The sequence below is a fragment of the Filicampus tigris genome, chromosome 2, assembly GCF_054856515.1.
Source record: "Filicampus tigris isolate MCC_2025a chromosome 2, RoL_Ftig_1.0, whole genome shotgun sequence".
Taxonomy (NCBI): domain Eukaryota; kingdom Metazoa; phylum Chordata; class Actinopteri; order Syngnathiformes; family Syngnathidae; genus Filicampus; species Filicampus tigris.
The window spans coordinates 19,838,072-19,862,650 of record NC_141218.1 but is presented as its reverse complement, the minus strand read 5'-3'; the positions used below and the strand labels follow the sequence as shown (position 1 = coordinate 19,862,650).

General features: G+C 41.0%; 1 protein-coding gene across 2 annotated transcripts in view; it reads left to right on the top strand.

The window, feature by feature from the left end:
* Positions 1–936: 936 nt before the first annotated feature.
* The window catches only part of glra4a (glycine receptor, alpha 4a), a 52,639-nt gene continuing 28,996 nt past the window's right edge, over positions 937–24,579 (top strand). For both annotated transcript variants that reach the window (XM_086024008.1, XM_086024007.1), the window contains exon 1: positions 937–1,267. In XM_086024008.1, the coding sequence (XP_085880134.1) occupies positions 1,200–1,267 (68 nt within the window). In that variant the 5' untranslated portion in view covers positions 937–1,199. The remainder of the gene's footprint in view (positions 1,268–24,579) is intronic.

Genomic DNA, 24,579 nt, shown 5'->3' with positions numbered 1-24,579 from the left:
AAGCTTTCATGGTTTTTGAAAGTGTGTACAGACTGATACATACCCTGACCTGTCTGGCATGTCCGAAAGCCTCCATCCGTTACTCAGATGGAGGTCAAGTTCCAGATTCTAGTGCACAAAATAGCACGTTTTACATTAATAGCTTGAATCACTGTAACATCCGAAATTTCACACCAGTAACTGATTAAATATTGCAATTCAGCTTGTGATTGGTTTGATTTTTTTTTCTTTCTAACTTGCTCCTATTTGTGGTCTCTTCACTATTATTAAGGCGTTACCACACTGCATTAAGCACAGCACATTATGCAGTCAACCGACCCATTCAATGTGTATGTGCTGGGCACCGCTGGCGGAGCTAGGATTTTTTTCTTTCCTTGGGGGATTTATGGGGGCCAAGGATATCTCAGGTGGTCTGCAAAGCAAAAAGAACATTTTTATAAACCCCCAATTTCTTCACAATATTTTCAATATTAAGAAAATGCCCAAACAAAAATTATAAATCCTTTGGTGATTTAAGTTCAATCTGTAATAATAAGAATGTAGTACAAAATTGTGATTGCTGATGATTACAAGAACACAATTACAGGACAATTTTCGCTTTTTTCCCCTGACTTGTTGACGTAACTTCACAAATCATCGCAAACTCTACACTTTATTCACAAAGATACCATTTATTAACACACTTGTTTGTTTGTTTTATTTGTTTAAATGTATTAGCCCAGTAAGCAGCGCTGACATAAATTGCCAACCACCCCAACCCCCGCCTCCCAATTAATGCAAACCAAAATCCGGTGCCCTCTTTACTCGTTGCCCATTGTTTTGGATCTTCTTTATGGTTTATCAGACCATAAAATATTGCTTAAAAAAACAGAAAACTCCCGATACTCACTACCACCAAGCTCCAGCGCACCACCGAGCCGCTGACTGACTGACCGACCGCCGCCTGCCAGGCCAGCACGGCGAGTCGGCTCGGATGCGCTCAGTCCCCCTGGAGTGCGTGTGGGAGGAGGAAGAAGTTTCTCCCACCCCCAAAAGGCACGCTCATTCTCAGACGCGCTGATACAAGGAAGCAAAAAAGACGATGCCTGGCGACCCTCGCTCACACTCGCACGGTGAACGCTGGATTTGCTGATTGGCGACATTATTCCACTCAAGTCAAGTTCTTCAGCGTGGCGGTGGAGAGATTTTCGAGTCGGAGGATGCTCCCACAGGTCATCCGGATCCTTTACGTATTGTCGTTCTGCTTTTTCCAGGGAGGCTTTATCAGGTGAGGAGCGATCAGTTGTCATTATGTTAGTGTTTGCTTTTGTGTGTCTTCAACTTTTTTTCTTTTAAAACGCAGCGTTACTATTACGCTATTATCTACTTTTATTAACTTGTCCGCATTCCCTGTGTCAGTGTACAGTGCCTGCAATTGGGACTCATCACTTAAACTAGAGCCTTAAACATTGCGTAATAAACTCAACATTGTTTATGCTAATTACCTATAGTAATTGCTTATGAGGTACCACCGTGGACGTGTGGTTAGCACGTCTGGCTCTATTCAGAAAATCCTGCTTTGAATCTGTATTTGTGAATTTTTAAATGTACACTCAGCTACTCCATATTAAATTGTATATTGGAGTTGGAGAGCTTTTGCTTGTTGTCTCCGTGCTTGAGCGTGCTTTCTCTAGTTACTCTGGCTTCCTCCCATATTCGAAAAACGTGAACATTAGGTTCATTTATGACTCTAAATTGTCGATAGGTGTGAATGTGAGTATCAATGCTTGTTTGTCTGTATGTTCCCTCTGATTGGCTGGCAATCAGTCCAGGGTGGGATAGGTTGCAACTCCCTTGCGACCCTACTGAGGACAAGCGCTATAGAAAATGGATGAATGGAATTACCAATGAAGCTACCTGTGGAATTCTGGCTTGCACTTGCATTCTATTGTAACAAATTATTATAGCTAAAGGTGAAGTGTGCATATGCATAGCATACCCGTTCACTCATTGTAAAACACAATAATGCACACTTGTGGTTTCTTTACAGAAAATAGCACAATTTGATTGCATCCATCCATTCATCATCGGAGCCGCTTAAGAGGACAGAAAGAGAAGCTGATCAGTGAGGGTAAAAAAAAGACAATTATTCAAGTTCACACACAGTTATAAAAACATTGCTTTTGTGTGTATGCCAAGCCACTGAACAAAAACTAAATGCAAGGGAGATTTATAATGAATCAATAAGAATTTGTCTAGTGGATTGTTTAGGCTAATTTGACTCTAAATCAGATTAGTCAAACTCATTTTTGTTGGGGGCCACATCATAGTTATGGAGTCCCTCTGAGGGCCGTTACGAATGTGAACCCATATAAATGTACTGTATGATCGCCTTATATTATCATATATACACAACAAATAAATGGAGAACTAATTTTGAAATCAGAAGCCAGTAAATAGTTTGCTCAATTATCTTTCAATGTATTTTAAAGGAGGGATTGGTAACAAATGCTTGCAATATCTCATATGTTGTGTTAACAGTGAAGACAATTTCAAAGAAACATGTCAAGTCAACACACATGATTTGCCTTCGCAGGCCACTTAAAATGATGTTGTGGGCTGGATATGGCCCCCGGGCCTTGAGTTTTGACACCTGCGCTCTAAATTGCCCATAGGTGTGAATGTGAGTGTGAATTGTTGTTTATCTCCATGTGCTCTGCGATGGACTGGCAACCATTCCAGGATGTACCCCGTCTCTCGCCCAAAAATCAGCTGGTATAGGCTCCAGCTTGCCCACCATCCTAATGAGGACAAGCGCTATACAAAATGAATGGTAGGAATTTCCTCTGGAGAACAAGCTGCCCCTGGAATTCTGGCTTGCTACTGCGTTGTAGTGTTAAGAATTCACTGCTAGTAACTGCAACTGCATTTGTAATGTGTGGGTCCACTCACTTTGGACAGAATAATGGGCATTCGTGTTGGCTTGGACTTGCAGGAGAAGAACACACATTGCACAATGTGCCTGCTACCAGTGAGGGTATGTGTTGACAACAAGGCAACCTTGTGGGAAAAAATATGATTTGCAGTTTGAAAAGTTGAATGAAATTGCTGTAATGCATATGCCAGTTCAGTAGGCGACGATGATACTTTTTCTTTTTTTTTTTCATAGAAACATTACATACATAATGAATTGTTGAGAATTTTATTGTGTGGAACTGAGTCGAAATGGAGTGCAGTACTTGGCAGAGGCCAGCAGAGGCCCTGCCGAGTCACTCTCAGCGAGTCTGCAGTCAATGAAGAAGAAAATGATGACAGCTATAAGCTAAAGCGATAACTTAAATTCAGCATTATTCTATTTAATCACAACAGAAGTCAGAAAATTGTGTCAGTGTTTCTCACATCCCTTTCTTCCCAACTCTTTTCCTTTCGGCTTGACTTGTTAGGTGCCGTCACTGCGTGTCATTCTTTTCCACTGAAGTCTTCTGCATCCTCCTCTATAGCACCAACTGCCCTCATGTCTTCTCTCACTACATTCATCAACCTTCTCTTAGGTCTTCCTCTTGCTCTCTTTCCTGGCAGCTCAATACTCATCACCCTTCTACCAATATACTATCTCTCATCCGGACATGTCCAAAACCATCTAAGGCTCTCTCAAACTTTTTCCCTACAACATCTACATCTCACATCCCTGTAAAACATAATACTGTATTTAGAAAATAACAATCAGTTAATTGTTAATAAAAGAAATTTAGTGGAATGCCCTTTCCAAATACATGCCCAAACAGTGTTTGGAATACACCACGTTACCGTATATGTTTACAGTATACGGTATAAGGACATCGTAATGTGATTCAGATTTGATCTCGACCAATTAATTCGAATTTAGAGTAAATTTTCCATGCCGAAATACAGTATACAGGACATGGGTCCCGCAAGTGTAATACGGTGACCTAGTGATGAAGTTCTGCCTCTACAAGTGGTGCTTTTACTGTCAGTTTGCACCATCTTTATTAAGGTTGATAGGACCAGGTGAGCAGTAGGAGTGGGCGATATATATCGTCATCGATATCATCGTCAATGTTGCTTTCGCGATGTGCAGTTTTACATTATCGAGTATTTATACTGTCTCAAAAAGAAAAGACGAACAACTCCATTGTTGGCTGCAATGAAGGAGAAAGTTATGAAATCCTCATTCGGCGAATCAGTGTGCATAAACGGCAAAGGGGGAGGAAGTGATTAACCTTCATTCTGAGAATCAGCTTGCAGAATTCATTCACGTGACTGTGTGACAGCAGCCGAGGGAACACAACATTTTTTCAAATATGGAGGTGTGTCCCATCTAGGATTGCCAACTTTCTCACTCCTAAATAAGGGACAGGTGCACGGTGCCACGGTGGTGTGAGCATGATGTATGGATTTTGGATTTGTTTTCTAATTTTCACGTTAAAGCTGAAACCACATTCACGAAAAATAAGAAAAAATAAAAAAAATGGACAGTGTTTTTCACAGGACAGCGACGATATGTCACCTCATATGAAACCACAATTTGGCTCTTTTCATCAAAAAACGGGTGTAAGAAATCTGAAATGTAGAGCAGGAGTGTGACTCACCAAATGTATTTTTTCCATGGAAATTTCTGGCTGCTTTTGACTGACTCAAGCAGTCTTCTGTCATTTTGCGCAGCCAGAGAAAAGTCCTTACATGACAGGTGGAGTGATTTGATTGCCGCTTGTTCTGAGATTCACGCTTTATCTGATCTAGGATCTGTCATTTGTAGTACCGAGGGTCTCCATTAGCGAGCGCTGTAATGTTCTATCACTGTTTAAGAACCAGCAATGTATGTTCGAGCAAGTGTACAAGTAAAAGACATTGCGCTACCAACCCGTCTGTTTCCGTCGTTATTGACGATCGATCGCCATCCAGAGCTTTACTAAAAGCGTCTTATATTACAGGATTGATTGCAGTTTTCTGTATTTGCAATTGTTGATAGTCAATATACGGGACATTTAAGGTCCCGTAGGGGACAAACCAAATTAGCCCAAAATGCTAACGGCTAATACGGCACAGTTGGCAACCCTAGTCCCATCTCAGCGATGTAATTCAATAGCAAGTCCACGTCCATAGCCTGGAAATGATTGACAAGACTGACATCGGTCAGAATAACATTGTTAGATGTGCCAAAATGGTCGCCCTGAAGAGTAATTCACCAACCAATCTGTTATACCGCGCACCGTTTGGATTACGAGGAAAACTGCGACCCCACAAGGACGCTAAAGAAAAGCTAAGTAAACATACACAGTACACTCAGAAAACCTTAGCCGAGTTGAGCAGACAAATACACTGTACCATTGTCAAAGCAAGTAAATGTTGGCGAAACATGACCAACGACGCCATCAGCATATTACTTTATGTGAGCACGTTAAACTTGATAAGAAATGTTCAATATTCACTTAACAGTCATTTTACATCTCGTAGTCCGCATCATGAATACATTTGCGACTATATCACGTGTAATATCACGTGGAGGAACTGGTAACTGTGTCAAAAGATTGCGGCTGAATTTGTTGTCACTACATATATGCAATAACAGCGCTAGATGCTGTATCTCTCCTACTGTCTGTTAAGGACCCTCCACAAATTACACACCTGTATTCTAGGGTGACGCATGTGGCATAAATCTCCATATAGTATATCAAATTAAACATTGTTTTCATTCTGACTGCTGTAGTAAACACCTTTTCTCATTCTCAGTTGGCAGTGGTAGACCTGTACTTACTGCAGCTCAAAATGTGATGATGTCATTAGGGAATAATAGGAGACATTCAATTCACATAAATATTCACAAAAATCAATTAAAAAAATAAACATATATATATATATTCTAGACATAATTTGAAGTTCGGCATTGTTAATGTAACACATGATTTAGTTGCCATTTAATATTTTCAATTTTGAATATTCATTTTGGGATTGCACATATTTAGTTTTTATTATTTTTCTAACATGCTGCAATATTGTGTCGTGTGTGTGTGTATGTATGTATTTGTTTTTATTCTGCTTGTAGTATTTGTCCCTTCTTGAGTTGGTTTGGTACGACTCATTTTATGAGCAAAGAAGAAAAGAGAGAGAGGTGAATTGGAGAGCGAGGCTGTTCATGTCTGAATAAAGACGTAACGAAACACTGTCCCGCCGTGTCGGGTGTCTTTAGCGAGGAAAACGGCAGAAGAAATACCGTACATAGACTCAAACCTATATTGTAACCCGCAATAACACGGCGTCCGAAGATACGGTAGAACAACTTTTAAGGGTTACATTAAATTTAGCCACAGAATATTGTTGTACAATGTTTTGCAGATGTATGCCGCAGTTTAAAATATAAAAAAGAGCTGTTGTTTACAAACACTGTATATCCATAATTGTTCTGTGAAGCAAGTGCATATTTACAATTATTTTTTTGTAGAATATCGTCAAATGATTTTTGGGAAAATATAGATTTGTTGGGGTTTTTTTTAGCGCATATCGCCCACCCCTAGTGAGCAGTGGCTCATTTGCATGACGCACCCCCTCAAAACAGGCTGATGGAATGTTCATGTTCATGCAGTAAACGCCCATGCGCCTCCCCCATGCCTTCTCAACCCCAGTCACCAAACATGTATTTGCATTGACGCACTGTCCCTATTTCATGCCTTGCCAAGCTCTTCAGGTGAGAGCGGAAAAGGAATTAAGAGCCACATAATCCCACCAAGGAACAGCGAGGTGGGGGCCCAGAGGGTCGAGGAGTGGGAGGAGAAGGAGTTGGGCTCATTTAGCCCTCAGGAGCAGTCAAGTGACAGCATCTCCTCTGAGAAATTAGATGCTCACCCTGTATAGGGGCGAGGGATGGAAGACAGACAGAATCTGATACAGTGGGATGCGGGCAGAATGGGATGCGAAAAATGCCAACAAAGAATTGGAGAGGGTGTTTCATTTGGCTGAAGGCACAGGGAGAAAAGGTTCAGATAGGAAAGAGAAGATGGGGGTGTGGGATGTTGGAGAGTCCTAGATTAGCAAAATAAAAAAAGATTGTCATGTAGTCTGATTGATAAGCAGTGGACGGGATGGTCACTGACAAGAGGAAATGAGAATGTGGAATGAAGAGTGTGATATGAAGTTGGTATTGCTAACCAAGGCGGTGTGTGTGTGCGTGCGCGCCTGCTTGGGTGTGTGTGAAATAGACAGACGGATTCAAAATACGACTACTTAAGATACTGAGTCCAGCTACCCAAGCACGACGCATTCAGCACAAGGACAACGAAACACCGGCAGATAACATGTTAGTGTTCAAGTTTGTCTTGAAATAGCTTACCTTAACTAGAATCCCATGTCGCATTTTATGCAAAATTTCTTGTTGATGTTGAAATTGAAAGTTAACGTGCCATGATTACATCCGGTGACAGAGCTTCTTCTTCTTCGTCGTCGTCTTAAAAGAAGAGAGGAGACGACAATGAAGAAGATGAAGCTGCCTCAAACAACGAAGAAGAAGCAGCAGCAACAACAGTTGAAGTATTGATACTAATTTTTGTCAAGCCAACCCAAATATATTTTTTTCAAGTATATGTTCTATTCAAGCCCACTAGTTGAAACAATTCTGATGAATAGTGTTAGAAATTGAATGAAAACATACCATCATAAGGCAATGTTTAAACTAACATTTTAGCATTCTTTACTGTCACACAGTGTAAGAAGTTGTTCTCATTACACAACGCAAACAAAAAGTCAAGCTATCTAAAGTCTTACTTTAACATTTTCTTTAGCATCTCAACTGAAAAACACACCTATTCATGGGTCATATATATGTATTCATATATTTTTGTGTTCTTTCTGTAACACCCAAAGATGCCGCCCAAATGTCATGCTCCATCTAAGGCGTCATGCTAATGGCCAAGTAGCTAGCTGATAGCCAGCCGGCTTGACAGCAAACAGCAGTAATGAAAGGTTCTAGTGGAGGTCCGACAGACAGGCAAGGCTCTTTGTGGGGTTGACTCCGGAGAAAGCAGGGTGCTAAACATGCTCTTCTATGTACACTCTCTATCCTGTGATCATGTGATGTGTATCAGACCCATGACAAAGTGAGAGTGGTGACGTGAACGGCGTTGACGTGAAGGTCAAAAGAGATGAGCAAGGTTATTTTGTGCCTGCAGTCAATGATGTCGGAGCAATATCAGGATATAAGTCCTATTATCCGACCATTTCGCGTCTTATTGATTTATTGAACATGTGTTACTTTACACCACAGCGAATAGGTTAATAAAACATCAAAGCACACTGCAAAGTCTATTTAATTGTTTCATTGCTCAGTTTAAAATGAGTTGAATTGAATTGTCCAGTCGTCCTGTCACTGGGCTCACAGGAAATAATCAAGCCTGCAGACATTTCATCATTTGAGCGTTTGCATGGCTGCCTTCACTTTATTGTTTTATGTCACATTTGTCGAATCCCTGCAGACGCCCGCTCCAATTAAGATGACATATGCCACACTGGTACTCCTAATTTCTGTTCTTACAGGAAGCAACTGAAATGTAACATGAAAGCAGACATCCTGAGGAGAAGGATGGATCACCTTCACGATGAATAAAGTTAATTTGTTCCAAAAATTTGCATGTTAGGCTAATTTAATCCTTCTCTAATAGTGGGACGGGTCTTAATGCACTTTTCTGTTACAGACTAAAAAAACAATGTTAACAAAAGTATTCTTGTTGAATGTTGACCTATATTTCTTTGTTTTTGGTTTTTTCTTTAATGTTAATAAGGATACACTGTTATGCAGAGATGTACTTATAACAACTTTAGAGACAAATTATACTATTTAGGGTGGCACGGTGATCGACTGGTTAGCACGTCCGCCTCACAGTTCAGAGGTCGTGGGTTCGATCCCGGCCTCGGCCTCCCTGTGTGGAGTCTGCATGTTCTCCCCGTGCCTGCGTGGGTTTTCTCTGGGAATTCCGGTTTCCTCCCACATTCCAAAAACATGCATGGTAACTTGATTGGACACTCTAAATTGCCCCTAGGTGTGATTGTGAGTGCGGTTGTTTATTTGTCTCTGTGTGCCCTGCGATTGGCTGGCAACCAATTCAGGGTGTCCCCCGCCTACTGCCCGAAGACAGCTGGGATAGGCTCCAGCACGCCCGCGACCCTTGTAAGGATAAGCGGTAATGGATGGATCGTATGGTATGTATTGGGCATAGGAAAAAGATGGATAGATTGTTTTGTTAACTAACTGTTAACATTAGTACTTACAGTACCTTATACCAAACGTGGGCATTTGTCTATGCTTGTCTATGCTGACGGTATATAAGGTCGGAAGCGCTTTAAAAGGACAAGGATGGATGGGGTCGGAGGGCGGTTATTTTTATGAAATAAGGATAGAGGGATGAGGACGGACCGGCAAAATAGGTAAACGTGCCCATCTCTGGTGACTCAATGGCTTTACAGCATATACCAATTCCGCGCCACTGCCAGTCCCATGGCTGTCTATCAAACATATCATTCGAGTGACTTGACAGGGAAAGTTGCTTCATCTTCTTCTTAGGAAATGTTGGGAATAACAATTTTATTATTTTTAACCACAGCTATACTGGTAACCTTGTAGTCCATTTCTTAAGATAAGATAAGATAAGATAAGGCCTTTATTGATCCCACAGTGGGGAAATTTTCAGCGTTACAACAGCAAAGGTATAGGTCACACAGAGGCATAATGTAGCCGTTAATGTATAACATTAACAGCAAACATTCAGAATCAAACCTATGTAAATATACGTAGTATATCTTAATAGCTATCACTAATGAGTAAGGGTAGTTCTTACCCCTTGTTGGATCAAAATCTTAACCCAACATGCTGGGTCAAATCCTCAACCCATTGCGCTGGGTATAAATAATGCATCATTGGCTCAGTCCTTGTTGGACCTACAATAGCGCCGGGTTAGCTATTTCACCTAATTTGGGTTATTTTTAACCCAGAAATTCAATTTGCACTTACTGTATCCTCTTTGGGTCATACCTCTCACCCAAAGTCTGTGACAGACTTGTGACCCTCATGTACTGTAGTACAATAAAATTAAAGGCCCAAAAAAACGCAGGAAATTCCCACCTTTCCCTATTCTGGCTATCGTAGCAAGAAGCAATGATTAATGGGAAGTTCGAAAGGAGGACAGATGGGATGTTTACCCGAGCAGATGACTTCAAAGAAAAATTACCTTAAATAAAAGCCAAGCTTGTAGTAACTAAAGGAAAGGTTGACTCACGACAATGCCAACACAAGCGCAATGCAAAAGAGAGCGAGGCAGACAATTAATCAAGAGACGATTATGTTTAATTATCACTCTAACTAATGAAAAGATGATGATTTTACTAGCGTTAAGAAAACTTTAAAACAAGTTTTGTACTGGGGGATATGAACATTGTTTTTCTGTTTTAATTATACATAGAAGTTTACTTTGGAGCGAAAGACAGCTGGGATAGGCCCCAACTCATCTGCAACTTATGCAGACAACTAAATTGACCACAGTCCCATTATATAACTGCTTCTGTTCTTTACAATGCACCATGTCATGACGTTGTAGGATTAAAACACCCTTTTAATGAACGCGACACTGGCTGTGGAAGGCAAAATGTTTCATCCTTAGGAGAAAAATGGCTGTCTAACACACCATCCCGCCCCCACCCCGCTTGGTCGCATACACACTAAACCATGAGCTTCTGACATTTCTCCGCCACTGGCTGGAATGAAAAGCCAAGCCTAGGAATAATGAATGCGTGGTGGAGTGCATCATGTGTGCGTTAGCTTAACAGTAAACATTTCACCTGTGGTAGCTGGCTGATGCTGAAAGTGTAAGCACGTGAAAATACACATTGACACATTGACGCCAAGAAATTAGATTTATCCCCTCGAGACAAAATATTAATATGCAAACTTTAATCCAACAGCAACCCAAATTAGTGGCGTCATTGTCCAGTTGTTCCTTCTTCAGTGTATAAAACGACCAGCTTCTTGTTTGCGTTCCTGGCCTTTTTTATGACACTTCATAGAATGTGTTTACTGGTGCCCAAGGTGACACTGTGTTGACATGCTAGATACGATAAAATACCCTGGAGGGCCAATGCAACACGAGCCCCAGCACTGCTGACACAATATGGTAATGCGATGCGATTTGCGCACCTCTCTCTCCCAGGTCGAAATGTCCACTTATCGACGAGAGACGCACTTTGGCTCCGAGGGTTTAGTGCTGTCGCTCTTTTTGTGCTGGCTGCAATTAGGACAATGAAGAGGGGACGCATGATGGAGCCCTCCATCATGTCATTATGTCTGACCAAGCAGTTTGGGCCAATTAAACTTCACTTACAGTGAGAGGAACATCTGGCCCTTGTAAAACAGAACTCTTAATGTATGGTGGAAATATTGGAAAGCTGAGTGGATAGCTTTTCAGTTTTTCCATCATACATTATTTTCCAAGAGAGCAAGACTGAGCAAGTCACTGAAAAACAATTTTTAATGTGTCACTTTCTGTGGCTTTAACACAGTAAATGGCAACATAAATCAAACATTTAAAAAAATGACTCAGTGATGTGGATGACATTTTTACCTCATACTTAAATCCAGCTCACTTTAATGTAAATCATCAATTCATTTTCCCCTAAATTCAATTGGCTTGTGGTTAAACTGGACCCTGTGCCAGCTGACTCTACAAGAGGTGAGATACGCCCTGGCATGGTCGCCAGTCAATCACAGGGCACATAGAGATTTTCAGTTGCTTGAAGATGTGAGTAATCAATCAGTATTAGAAAATGCAGCAATTTAAATGGTAAAACAAAACTATTTTCTTACTCTTAATTTTGATTGACAAATTGTTTTTTTGAGGTAAAAATATGTACTTGTCGAGAAAAATGTCTAAAGATGACCAATTATGATCAAAAACAACTGCGCCCTCCAGTTGTTTTTTGTCCAAATATTATCGATTCAGTGTTATTCTACTACGGAGTGGACAACTGATGCACTTCGTTGTTGTTGTTCATGTTTCTCCCTCAGCAATCGCCAAGTAAAAACTGTCCCTGTCGTCCTAACCTCCAAAAGCTGGTAAAATATAACCTCCTTTGCAGAGAGATGACAATAAAATGTCTTTTTGCAGTCCAATGTTTATCTCAGTGACGCTCCACGAGGTAGGTATCACACAGCCTATCGTCAAACCACTCAGGGAAGGGAAGTCTCTTAACCTTTACTGGACAGCACGAGAGTGTTTGTTGTGTTCTTCCTAAGTAGTTTTAGCGCCGGCCTTTTTATACACAGCACAAAGTTGTTTCAAGGATTAAACTCTGAAGATCATCTACTTCCATAAATCCCCTGTGCTCCGACCTCGAGTTTTCTGGCAGACTCTTTTCTCCACACATTAGTGAGATGACTGGTTGTCCTTGACAGGTGAGGCACAGTATTAAAGTGTAATTATATAAAAATGGAAATAAAAGCAGTAGACAAACACGCCTTTTAGTTTTCAGCACAGAAGAACTTGGAGTTGAGAAAAAGGTGTTGTTCCCAAGTGGAACGATATTGTCGTTTCCGTAGGAATAAACTATAATAGATGAAGTATATCAGATTTGGGAGACCAATTACATAACCAAACACATTCCATTTCAAGCAGGAGTTGGAATTAAATCATTGCAGTGTAATTTAATCCACCTCACAAGGAGACAGGCGGAAAGTGCAACACTGTATGTCAAACAGGATTGTGTTTTAAAGCCTGCTTGTCTTGCCTTTTTTCCCCTCCCCTGAACGGGCTCAAGGATTTATGCAGCCATAGGCCTTTTGTTTTCTAGAAAAACTGCAAGACATGCATTGCGTGTCCGGCTCCTCGAGAGGCTCTTGAGAAAGACATCACCCCGAAGGGGAAAAGTGCTCAAAGCAAATTGAGCTGTTTCAGGACTTGTCACTTGGACTCGCCTCAGTGGAAAGCTCGCAGATGTCTCAACACTGGCTTTTAGATCCATGACAGCAGAAGTGATGGTTTGAGCCTTACAGCAATATGTAAAAAAAATGCACGGCCGCAATGAAATGCATTGTTTGGATTTTGTCCACCGTCAGTGACCTCTCAAACACCCAACCTGTTTTCCAGGACTTTATCTATATGCGCTTATGTCTATTTCTTCAAGCTCCAACTTGTGTGGGAGGAACATTCAGTGGTAGCGTTTTTTTGGTTGTTGTGTTGGGGTTTTTTTTGTGTGTTTTTTTTCACCATTATCACTCTTAGATGGGTTCTACAGATGGGTGAATTGTCTTGATTTACTATGAATCAATTAACATCCTCAACAATAACAAATTATTCGGTCACGACAAACACCTGGCATCTCGTTAAAAGTTCTTATCATGAATGCTTGTGTGATGTTTTCTGTTGCTGTTTATCTTGATTATCTGTGCGAAAAGATGTACTGAATGTTAATGTTCCTCTCCAAGTACACCTGAAATAGTTAAAGGCGATCTTCTGTTGAACAGCACTAAATCAACGATCTCTTTTACTGGGGAGTTCATGTTTCCACTCACGGTCAGTTCCTTTTGTTTGCCTGTCTTGTTTTTCTTCCGCAATAATATTGTCTGTAACGAAAAGAGATGAGTTGGTTAGGTAATTTGACATTTCTTTTCAACATGGAACAATACAGCCCTTCACTCTACTTTCATTGAAATGCTGATCATGTCTCTGGATTTACCAGAACACTAACACAAAACTTGGACCAAGGGTCAGATGTGGGATCGGATCATTCACATTGGATCGAGGATAGATTCTCAACTCACTCGTTTGACTGCCTTGTCGTTGTCGGATTGAGAAAGACCATGATGATGATGATGATGTCATCTCCAGCCAGCATCTTTTCTCCAACTTCAGGGTCAAGGTTATAAAGTAGGTCATATGGAATGCATCAGCTGTTGTCTGTGTGACTCGTTAGCTCCTGGGTAGCAAGCATCCATCCATCCATTTTCTATAATGCTTATCCTCTCTGACCCATGGACAATCACCAGTCAATCACATGCTGACAGATAGACAGCCCGGGTTCACAACAGTTTCAGTTCCAATCACGGCGACATCATATAACGCAAATTTGTATGCAGGTTGGAATGCATTATCTATCATCTCTAACCTTCGCTGACCTAGTAGTTAAGCTATAATTATAGTAAATGTATGAAAAACAGTAAGTATGGCGGTAAAGCATGCGTGCCTTTGTGACGTGTTCTTGCGCCACTATGCCAAAACCACCAGAATCTCAAAACTGTCCTATGACGGTACCATCATAACCAAGCACCCTCATATTGGTGTAAATGTTTATATTGTATCACCAGACCATGACGAATAAAGTCATTGTTCATTCACTTTTCAACAAGCAAATTTTGGTTCTTATGGTGCCAGTGTGAACACTACAGTATGTGAACCAATTCTTTGTGTCTAATACAAAACACCAGAGGTGGGCATTCCGTCGAACTGACGGACGAGTCCATCCGTCTGTCACTGACGGATGCCCATTTTACTCACGATTGACAAATGATGTGACATCTTTTAAAATAGACGGAATGACGAATGACGGAAGTGGGTTTTCATCTGTCAGTGTAATCGTCACTAACCACGCCTGTCAGTGATGGTCCGTCAGTCCGTCATTGACGCCTGTTTTTATGACGTTTTTTGGGGGGACCGAGTGACGGACCAACGAACATAACTGACGGACTGACTGACAGACTGACTATACCGATTCAGTTTGTCACTAAAAAGGACGGACTGACGAATGACGGATGGGTACCCTGGCCACTGACGGATGACGAATGACGGACCAGCAAAATTGAGTAAAATGCCCACCTCTGCAAAACACACCATACTCTTTGGTCTGAGCCAGGACACTAACACTGAGAACAAATTAAAGTGCTGTAGTTGGCAGTTAACTGAACATCCATGCTTTTGTATTGTGGCAAGATAAGTTGAACATACAAACTACACATACAGTAGAAAAGGCTCCTACAAACCATCCAACCTGATTCCGATTTTTGTTGTGAGGCAACAGCGCTAAGCACCGGACAGCTGTGCTCCCCTCAGGGCTGAAACCTAACATCATTCTACAGAACCCAAGTGGCTCAATTCTTTGGTTAAAGGCATACGTGGAACACAACTGGAGCTGAACGCTCACTGACTCACGTCTCAAGCCTACAATGTTTTGTGTACATGGTCCCCCTGAAGGGCAAACTAGCACACAATCTATAACCTTACACCTTCCAAAAGCAGCAACCACAAGCAATTAATGGGCGGTCAGGGCAGCGGAAGACCAACCGAAGGATAATGCCATATTAAGAAGGGAAAACATCATCCCATAAGTGGCTTAAGGTTAGCATGTGGCTAATGGACATACAAGATTGTAGCAGCTGGAAACTGGTCGGTGGGAAAGGGAGAAGAGCACACATGCTGTCAGAGGATTTGATTCACGCTGAGACTGATGGAAGCGGACATCTCTATCCACATCAATGTTGCTGCGTGTCACAAAAGAGGGCATTAATCATCATAGTCAAGCAGTCTACTGATTCTAATTACATGTTCACTGTACATTGAGCGTAATCTACTTCTCTTCAGCCAGCGGGAGAGATTTCCCAACGGCCTTAAAATGAGAAAATGATGTGGGGGCTGGGGGAAGGGGAATTGATGCGGTGGTTTAGATGCACAGCAAAACATGTGGAGACCTTCCTCCGCTGTCTTTTTATGTCCAGAAAATTCTCATGCAGAAACTCATCTTGATGCAGACTGAAGTACTTTCTATATTGCTTCATTTTACCATGCAATCACCATCGACTCGTTGTATTATTACCTCCACAAGGCAGGCTATGTTGTGGATTTCAGTAGTGTTTCAACTTTGTGTATTCAAATCACTGGCAAAAAAAACATTTGAAATATGATGTGTCACCTATTTTTTTAGAACGTTAGATCGTAGTCACATAATCATAATCCCATTTAACAGGTCCAGACAAATTTTATCAAGATCAGATTATGATTTTCATTATATACTACAGATTTTACAGCAATTTTGTTTTTTGTGCAAATACCATATCAAACTGAATTAAACTTGGTAGTTTTTGAGCTCTCGAGTGCACTTGTATCACACACAAAGTAATGAGAGTGACATTTTGCTTTGAACAGCATCTTGGGATCACAACTGTGTGTGCATACACGATTCGTATCAGCAACAAGCACTGATATATATCCAGGCAGATGCCAGCGATGCTTAGTTGCTTGATTAACTTGCTGAATGTGCAATTGCAAGCACAGATAAGATGTAGGCTTGGTCAAATGATATTGATGTACATGTGCTGGGTTTGGGATGTGCCCCAATTACAAAATTACAAAAAAAAATTTCAAGCTGTCTTGCACCCCTAAAATTATGAGAAAACAAAGTGAAAGGTTTTGTTGATAAGGAACAGTCGGCCATTTGAGAATAAAGTGACTGTTCGTCTGTAGCCTCTCAGCTGGTACATGATAGCCATCCTTCGCTGTCAGCCAAGACCCTCCTTCCCGTTTTTAGAAATCTTACAATGTCTTTGTGGCTCAGACTGACAGGAGGCAGTCCGCGCTGATATCAGATGTTGGGCCGTGGTGAAATGTGGTCTGAATACAGAGAGGCTTGTTGAGACATCTGGACAATCACTTTGTCTGAGGAGGCCCAATGTAAGATTCATCTCCTGTTGGCCTGTCTACAAGTGTATCACAAACATTGCTTACGGGTGAATGCTAAACCTCCGAGTGCAGCCATTTCTCATCGTATTTTTAGATCAATGGATGTTTGATGGCATGTTGTTCAGAGTGGCTTAGTTCAAATGTCACGCTGCCCGTAACTGACTGTTGAAGTTGGTAATCGGAAACGCAAACAGAAGCCCGTTTAAAATGATAGTTGGACTGGCCTATAGGTGATTACTATTTGGTCCGACCAGACAAAATGGCGGATAAACGGATGGCGGAAAGGTACCCCGGCTGTAGGCAGAAGGTGCTAAACGGACCGCAAATGTTTAGTAAAATGCCCAGCTCTGTGACTTGTAATACATTCTAAAGATTATAGAACCTAGTTGAGTATAGAGTTACATCCACATGATGTCCTTACATTTGGAGCACTTCTAGTGTAGTCTTGAACCTGTGTGAAGGAAACCATAGACAAACATACTGTATGCTTACTTCCTCCTGTCAATCAGGAATCCTTCTGATACTTTTGGGTTCCTATACCATCTCCGGTGTCTGACTAGTAATGGAAGTTATGGACAAAAAGTACCGTATTTTCCGGGCTGTGAGCCGCACCCACTCTATTTTTAGAACATTTGGGGAAAAAAACTTAAATAAGCCGCACCTTTATATAAGCCGCACCTATCTATGTTGAAAACTTGTATATTTACTGCATTTACAGAACGATTATGAACTGTAAATGTACATGTGTGTACCTGAGCAGATTCTTTCCTAAAAGTACCTTTTAACACTGCAGCAACGTTGCTGATTAAAACAGAAGAGAACCAAGAGAAAATAAACAGTACTTATCTTCATTTCACTGCCGACTGCCGCTCCAGTTTGTCAGCTAATGTCCACCAGACTCCACCAGACTCCACCATCTATTGTTCTACTACATTCAACATATGCACCTGTCTTGTTTTATGTTAATAAAGTCAGCCAATCTAACACACGACGTCCTAAATCAACAATAGCATTTCACATCAAAACAACAGAAGAGACGTAACATCAGCCAATCGCAGTCATGTGCACTTCATGGACCTCTACGAAAACACAAAATCAAAGCATTACAGCACCTAATGCAATAACCTAGTTTATGGCGCCCTCGCCTGTTGAACTCCTCCACCGGCAGTCACATCCAGTTAATGGGAAATTTATTGTATTGAATTGTACTGTCATTCTGGTTAGAGCGCCCCGAGCGGTGGAAGAAAAATCCACAGAATAGCCGCACCAGACTATAAGCCGCATGGCTCAAAATCTAGGAAAAAAGTTGCGGTTTATAGTCCGGAAAATACGGTAATGAGAAACACTTCTTAAAGTGATGACTAAAAACGAGTGTATTAACTCTTATTCCACAAACGCAATATGTATCAGAATGCATTGTTTCAATTAGTGGGCTTGCATAGAACATATTCTTGAAAAAAATATGTTTGGGTTGACTCCTCCTTCAATTGACGCATCAATCAGGTTTGGCCTAGGCCCTTTTTACTCCCCCCAAATGTCTTCCCAGAAGAATGGAAGCTTTCCTACTTAATGGGCACAACCTCATGTGTATGTAAGTCAACTCAAATCCTTGATCATGAAAGATATTTATCTGATTATAACCCCAAATTAATCACTTCATCTTTAGCTGCTAGCTATCAATGCAGTCGCAGAGATGATCTCCAAAAGAAAGATTTGTAAGTGGAACAACTCATTCCCTCGTGGGATTGTTGCGTGATTAGTAGTCCAGACGTAGTTGTGTCGGATCAGTTCTAAGCACGCAGTGTTTGGTGGCCTCCTGGGTAAAAGCATTAAATCACCAAGAGATGGATATTGCCTTTAACACAAATACATCTCTGAAGTCGCCAGGCTGAAAAAAGGCGTCAAAGATCAGTTAGGGCCGCGCTGGAAAAGCCTGAGGTGGCAGTCGGCGTTCGGAGTAAGAAACAACCCATTGAGGCAATAAATCGTTGTCGGGCTTGGCTTGCATTGCACCCCTCTGGTTACCCAGCCTGGAAACATCGCTTGTGCTGGGCAGATGTCAAGCTCCCACAAGACTGACACATATCCTTCTCATATATATTAGTAGGCCAGGCACGGACTTGCAATTTACTCAGGGTTAGCTTGGATTGATCGAAATCATTAAACTCGGGGCTTTGCATAGAGACAGCTTAATAAACTTTGACAAGAGATACTTTCATTTTCTCTTGGCTGTAGCCTCAACTAATTACGTTCTGCAACAAAACAAAATGATCAAAATTGATCAAGAGAACAATAGAAATGATTCACAGATGGAGGACCAACAGCAAGCCCCGTAAACACTGTTTTATCCATCGAGAATACGCCCTGTGCCACTGCTGAAAGTACTTAATCCTCCCACAATTTCTTCCTCTATTCTATTCTTTCAACTTAAATCGCTATCATTTTCCTTCACCTGTCATTTTCGTTGACTGGGTCCAGGCATCTAAATCACTGCCAGCAGCTCCCATTTGTCCTGAAGTCATGGCTCACTCTTTTCAGAGATAGTTTTTCTACTTCATGAACAAGACCAATAAACTTCAAGCAAAACAAAATTTGAACACATACTGCATACCTATCGCTGATCATTTACAGATACTAGCTCGAAAATGTACAGAGATATGCAATCCTCTCTTTAAAAACAACAGAACAATGTCTACTCAGTAAGCTTGTGCCAGTAAAATGTCTCTTCAAATAAACATACTACTGAAAGATTCATGCTTCCATTGCAGAACTACCCTTCTGGTTAGTATTAGCATTTTGGCTGTGTTGAATGAATATCTGTCAAATTTGCGAGATGATATTCATTAAAAAAACATTGTTTATTTGTATATGTAAATTTGTATTTGCTTTTACTTTGCTTAGGTTTTTGTATGGTTTTTGTTTCTCTGTTGCCAGCTCGGCAATGCTCGCTGCAGAACAGAATCTGTTCCCATTTGCCTTACTTGTATAAATAAAGGTTGAATAAATAAGTTTTGAGACTTTTTTCATTGCAACACTTTTTTTCCCCGTACAAGCACCAAACTTTAGCCCCCTTCAAAGCACCCCCCTTGCAGCTGCAATACACTAGTTGCTGTATATAATTCCAACAACTCCTGGAAGTCCTCCGATGTGAACGTCTCCATGACCTTCATCACAGCATCTTTCATCTCCTCAATGGTCTCAGAACGACTGCCTCTGAGGTTTTCCTTTAGCTTGATGAACAAACAAAAGTCACAGGGAACAAGGCCTGGACTGTAGGGAGACCGAGGAACTGTCTTGATAGCCATCTTCCACCTTCTCACACCTCTCATCATCTCTCACAGACTCTCTGCCAACCTGAAAGTTTCTGTTCCAACGGAACACGGATGGTCTGCACATTCAAGTTAATCCATAAGCAGTCTGAAGCAGTTCATAAATCAGCAACTTTCCTTCCGAGCTTAATGCAAAATATTATAGCGTATCACGCTCCCAAATTGTTCTCGAATCTCGACTGCATTGTGCAAAAAGTCAGCTCTGACAAGCATGGTTTATTAGGGTTCAGTTAACGTCCACGTAGAGCTGTCTCTTTAAACCTGGAATAACAAAAATTGGTATGTTATCTCATTAGACAAAAAGTAATGATATCAAAATTTGAAGAGTATGGTATGATTGTAACTGGCCCTATGAAAAAAGTCTCAAAACTTATTGAAGGCACCTTGTACTTGTTCCTATTAACCAAATTGAAAACCAGGGAAATTGCAATTTTTCATCCCAGATTTATCTTAAAGTCCCTGTAAAGTGAAAATATAAATGCCTTATCAATTTGCCACAAGTATTGTTGACAAACCTGCCAAATGGGCTTGTTTCCTGACCCGTGCAAACCCGTGGGCACTTTGATGTCAGTTTCAGCCAACATCAGGTGGCAGTGCTGATAAACTCCTCCTTGCTTGGCTGAAAACAGGTGGATTAATCTTCTTAATTCTTACTCCACAAATGCAATGCTAATCAGAGTACCAGAGCACATATAGCTGCAACCAAATTTGTGACTTGACTTCCGCTTTAAAGAGGAAGTCAACAAAAAATTTGTTTTCAAGAATATGTTCTATGCAAACCCACTAGTTGACACAGGGCATTCTGATAAATATTGTGATTTAATCCACCCGTTTTTGGCCATCTCTAGCCATCACTTTTGTCGACTGAAAATGACATCACAACTGCTCAGGGCTCAGGTAACGACCAATCACGGCTGGCCAGTTTTCTTAAGCTGAGCCGTGGTTGGTCGTTACCTGAGCCCTGAGCAGTTGTGATGTCATTATCAGTCGACAGAAATGACAAAATGGCCGCCCCCTGAGATGGTTAAAAAGTGGTGGGTTTTGCTGCTTAACTCATATTCCACAAACACAATATTAATCCGAATGCCGTGTTTCAACTAGTGGGCCTGCTGGGAACATATTCTTGAAAAAAATGTGTTTGGGTTGATTTCTTTTTTCAATATTGTGACAATCGTAAAGAAAGTAAATTCAGACAGACTTTGCTAGCTAGACAACACAGACTAGTTGATATGAACATTTGAGTGAAAAAATTCCACACAAACGACTATTTCATGGAAGGATTTGTGGGTCGTTTTAGGTTGTCATTCCATTGATCCATTTTCTTTCCAGCTTATCTTGTTCAGGGTCGCAGGGAAGTGGAGAAAATCCCAGCTGACTTGGATCACTAATTTTGGTTTGTTTACATTCAAAGATATGGGCAATCATAGCGACTTGTGAACAAGGCTCCCTAGTTGTCATGGATAAGAAGTTTTGTTCTGTCGAAAGAAGCAGAATTGGTGTCAGTGGTGATTGTCTGTGAAGACAAATGAGTGAGGCTAAATTGCATTGTATTTCAAATCCCTTTCCCCATCGAGCCTATTGATCACGGCGGAGTCAGCAGAAGCTAATAGGTCATTACATACGGCAGCAGCGTGAAGAGAGGGGCTGCACGAATCATTGAAGCCAAAATAATGAAACATTACGCCGTAGCCATAAAACATGATAAACTTGGATGTGTAAATAAAGCCTGCAAGTCAATTCTTGTGCTGTGGAGGAAAGTTGACCCTCCCTATGATGTGGAAGTCAAGGCCAATTTGGCAAGCAGCAAACTGAAGCAATGTGTTCCAACATGGAGAAAGTCCAATTTTCTGTCTCCATTACACTAATAGCACTAAAAGTTAGCACGTGCACGCGTAGCACGCGTCTAATGGCTCAGAACACTTCCTAGTAGAGAGCCGCCTCGCTGCTTGATGATGTGCTTTCCTGATCAGCAGCCTCGTTAATAAAAAGGCAATTAAAAGAATATGTTCCCTTTATGGGCTGACGGGCATCCCGTCCGATTAGATGGCAACTTGAATCGCTCATTGCCTAACCTGAGGCTCCTCAACAAAGGCTTCATGTCGGCATCGCCACTGATTTTGTACATAGAATATTTGTACAAGCACCGACCTACATTTAGAACCTTTTTTTTTTTTTTTACATAAAATTGTATTCGTTTATTACTAACAGCCTATTCTTTTCATTTCAGAGTGTTTTTCCTGCCTGCTCTGCATGCTTCCATCTAGGGCTGCTCAATTAAGCGATTTTGAACCGTAACCGAATTTTCTGGATTAAACGATGTTAAAAATGTTCAAATCGGCACGTTCGATTTTCTTATTTTTGGTGTATCTAAGTGTAGCCCATTTGTACTTTCTGTATTGTGTTCTGTTTGTACATTCTCTTCGTATTTGTACTTTATCTTACTCTTCTCTTCCGTTTGTCATGCGGTCACGTGAGTAACACGTTCAATCCAACTGCTGAAATGTGAAAGCGATTGTCCGAGAAAGTGACACACGTGGGGAATTGTTTGCTGCAGGAGCCGACTATCTGAGCCGACTGCCGAGTGAGTGAGGAAGTGAAGTGGAGCGTATGCTCAACTGACGGAATTGGCCAGGTCGATGGTGAGCTAGGGAGCCCAGGATTGAAACTTGGAAATTGACCGGAATAGAACTGAACAATTCTGAATCATCCCTGCTCTGGTCGGGCTGGTAGGAGGCTGCATTTTAGCCAGCCGATCCCCTTCATCGAACTTAAATTGACTGGCATTTTGAGTTCAAAGAAAGAAAAATTCAGTTTAAATAAAAGACATTCAAAATACTTCATTTTTTATTATTTTTTATTTTACAAAGAAATCGTAATCGTAAAATCGGGGTTGAGAGAAAATGATGAATATTTTCTTATTAGGCAAAATCGAACAGCCCTACTTCCACCATATGTGTATGTTAGATTTTTTTTGTGTCCAACCGGATTTTAGCCTCTTTGTGCTGCCATCTAATCTGCCCAGGGCCTTCAGAATCACTTGTGCCGGCCTATGTAAATCATCCTATTAGAAATGGGACTATTTCTTTAACTAAGGAGTCACCAACATGGTGCAAGGACCACATGATGGGACATGTGTGTGATGGGACATTGTGATTTCCTCAGAAGGTTGCAGCAATGATCATTTGAAAATGTAAACACTTGTTAGGTATAGAAATAAAGTGGTGCATATTGATAACTGTTTCCGAACTTGCTAAATTATTGTTGATAATTATTGTAAGAAATCATTACCATAATCAGTGTCTTCACATAGATGAATATCATTTAACAATTGAGCAAAGTTGTTACTTAAGAAGCATGTATCAAAGTGTCAGCCATTTATATGAATAATTACGCAAGAAGTTGCACTCAAATGGTTGGTGACCCCTGCTTTAACCAATCAGATTTTAATTCAATGACTTCAGCATTTTTTTCATCCTCGAATTGCTCGGTTGGAACAAAATTTGTTCCGGCCAACCTCGACTAGTAAAACACGCCTGTAGCGATCTTCACATTAATACATTAAATAATCGTCATCTCTAGCGTGTATGATGTATTTTGTTTTATTTATATATATATATATATTTTTTTTTTAAACATGCTATTGGATAAATATTGATTCTGAACTGCTCCAGATATATATAACTGCAATGTGATAGTGGTGGTATTAAGAGGAGGAATAAGTCGAGTGAGTCACTGGTAATGTGAACAGACCGCAACAAATAGAGCTGTCCCTCATCAGGGCTTTTTGTGAAAAGCGAGCAAGATAAAAGCTGGGCACATGCTGCTTCTCCCCATGGCAGACCATTTAAGTCCTCGTTCATGTGAAGAAGCTTCAGCTTCTTTTCTACAGTGAATGTTGAGATATTTCTACTATGTAACCTGAGAATGCACCACAGGGGTTGTGTGTCTTGTGACCACAACGCATTGCATTTAAAACAACCGTAATGTGCAAATCAGAAAGTTTTTGTTGCACAGTATACGACATGTTTGACATGTACTATGAACACCCACAGTAGATGAATTTGCGCTGCTGTGTTCATTTTCTTTTGTTGTCATTAGAGAGATGCAGCGTGGTGCCCAGAATGGAATCTACGCTAATAGCCGTAATGTTATGTACCGACTGATACATTTAACCTTATAGTTCTACAAAGTCAACCCTGTCTTATAAATTGTTATTTAAGACGCAAATGGCTTTTTTTTGGATGAACTCCATCTTCCTTGTTATGCCATCGATGCGTTTAACTGAAAACTCAGGACTTTATGGCCACAGTCATTTGTTTGTGCAGCTTTGTGACCACCCGTCAAGAGAAAAATTGCACTAGACACCAAAGTGGATATACTTTATAGCTCTGTGTTGGCACAAGCCGAGAGACCGTCCGTGATCAACGTCTTCCTGCAACCACAATCCACTGACCATCAATCCCTTTCTGTTTACCTTTATGTTGACTACTGATTGTTTCTTTGAGTGAGTGTGAGAGAGAGTGTTGGCAAGTTGTACCAGAATGTAAGAA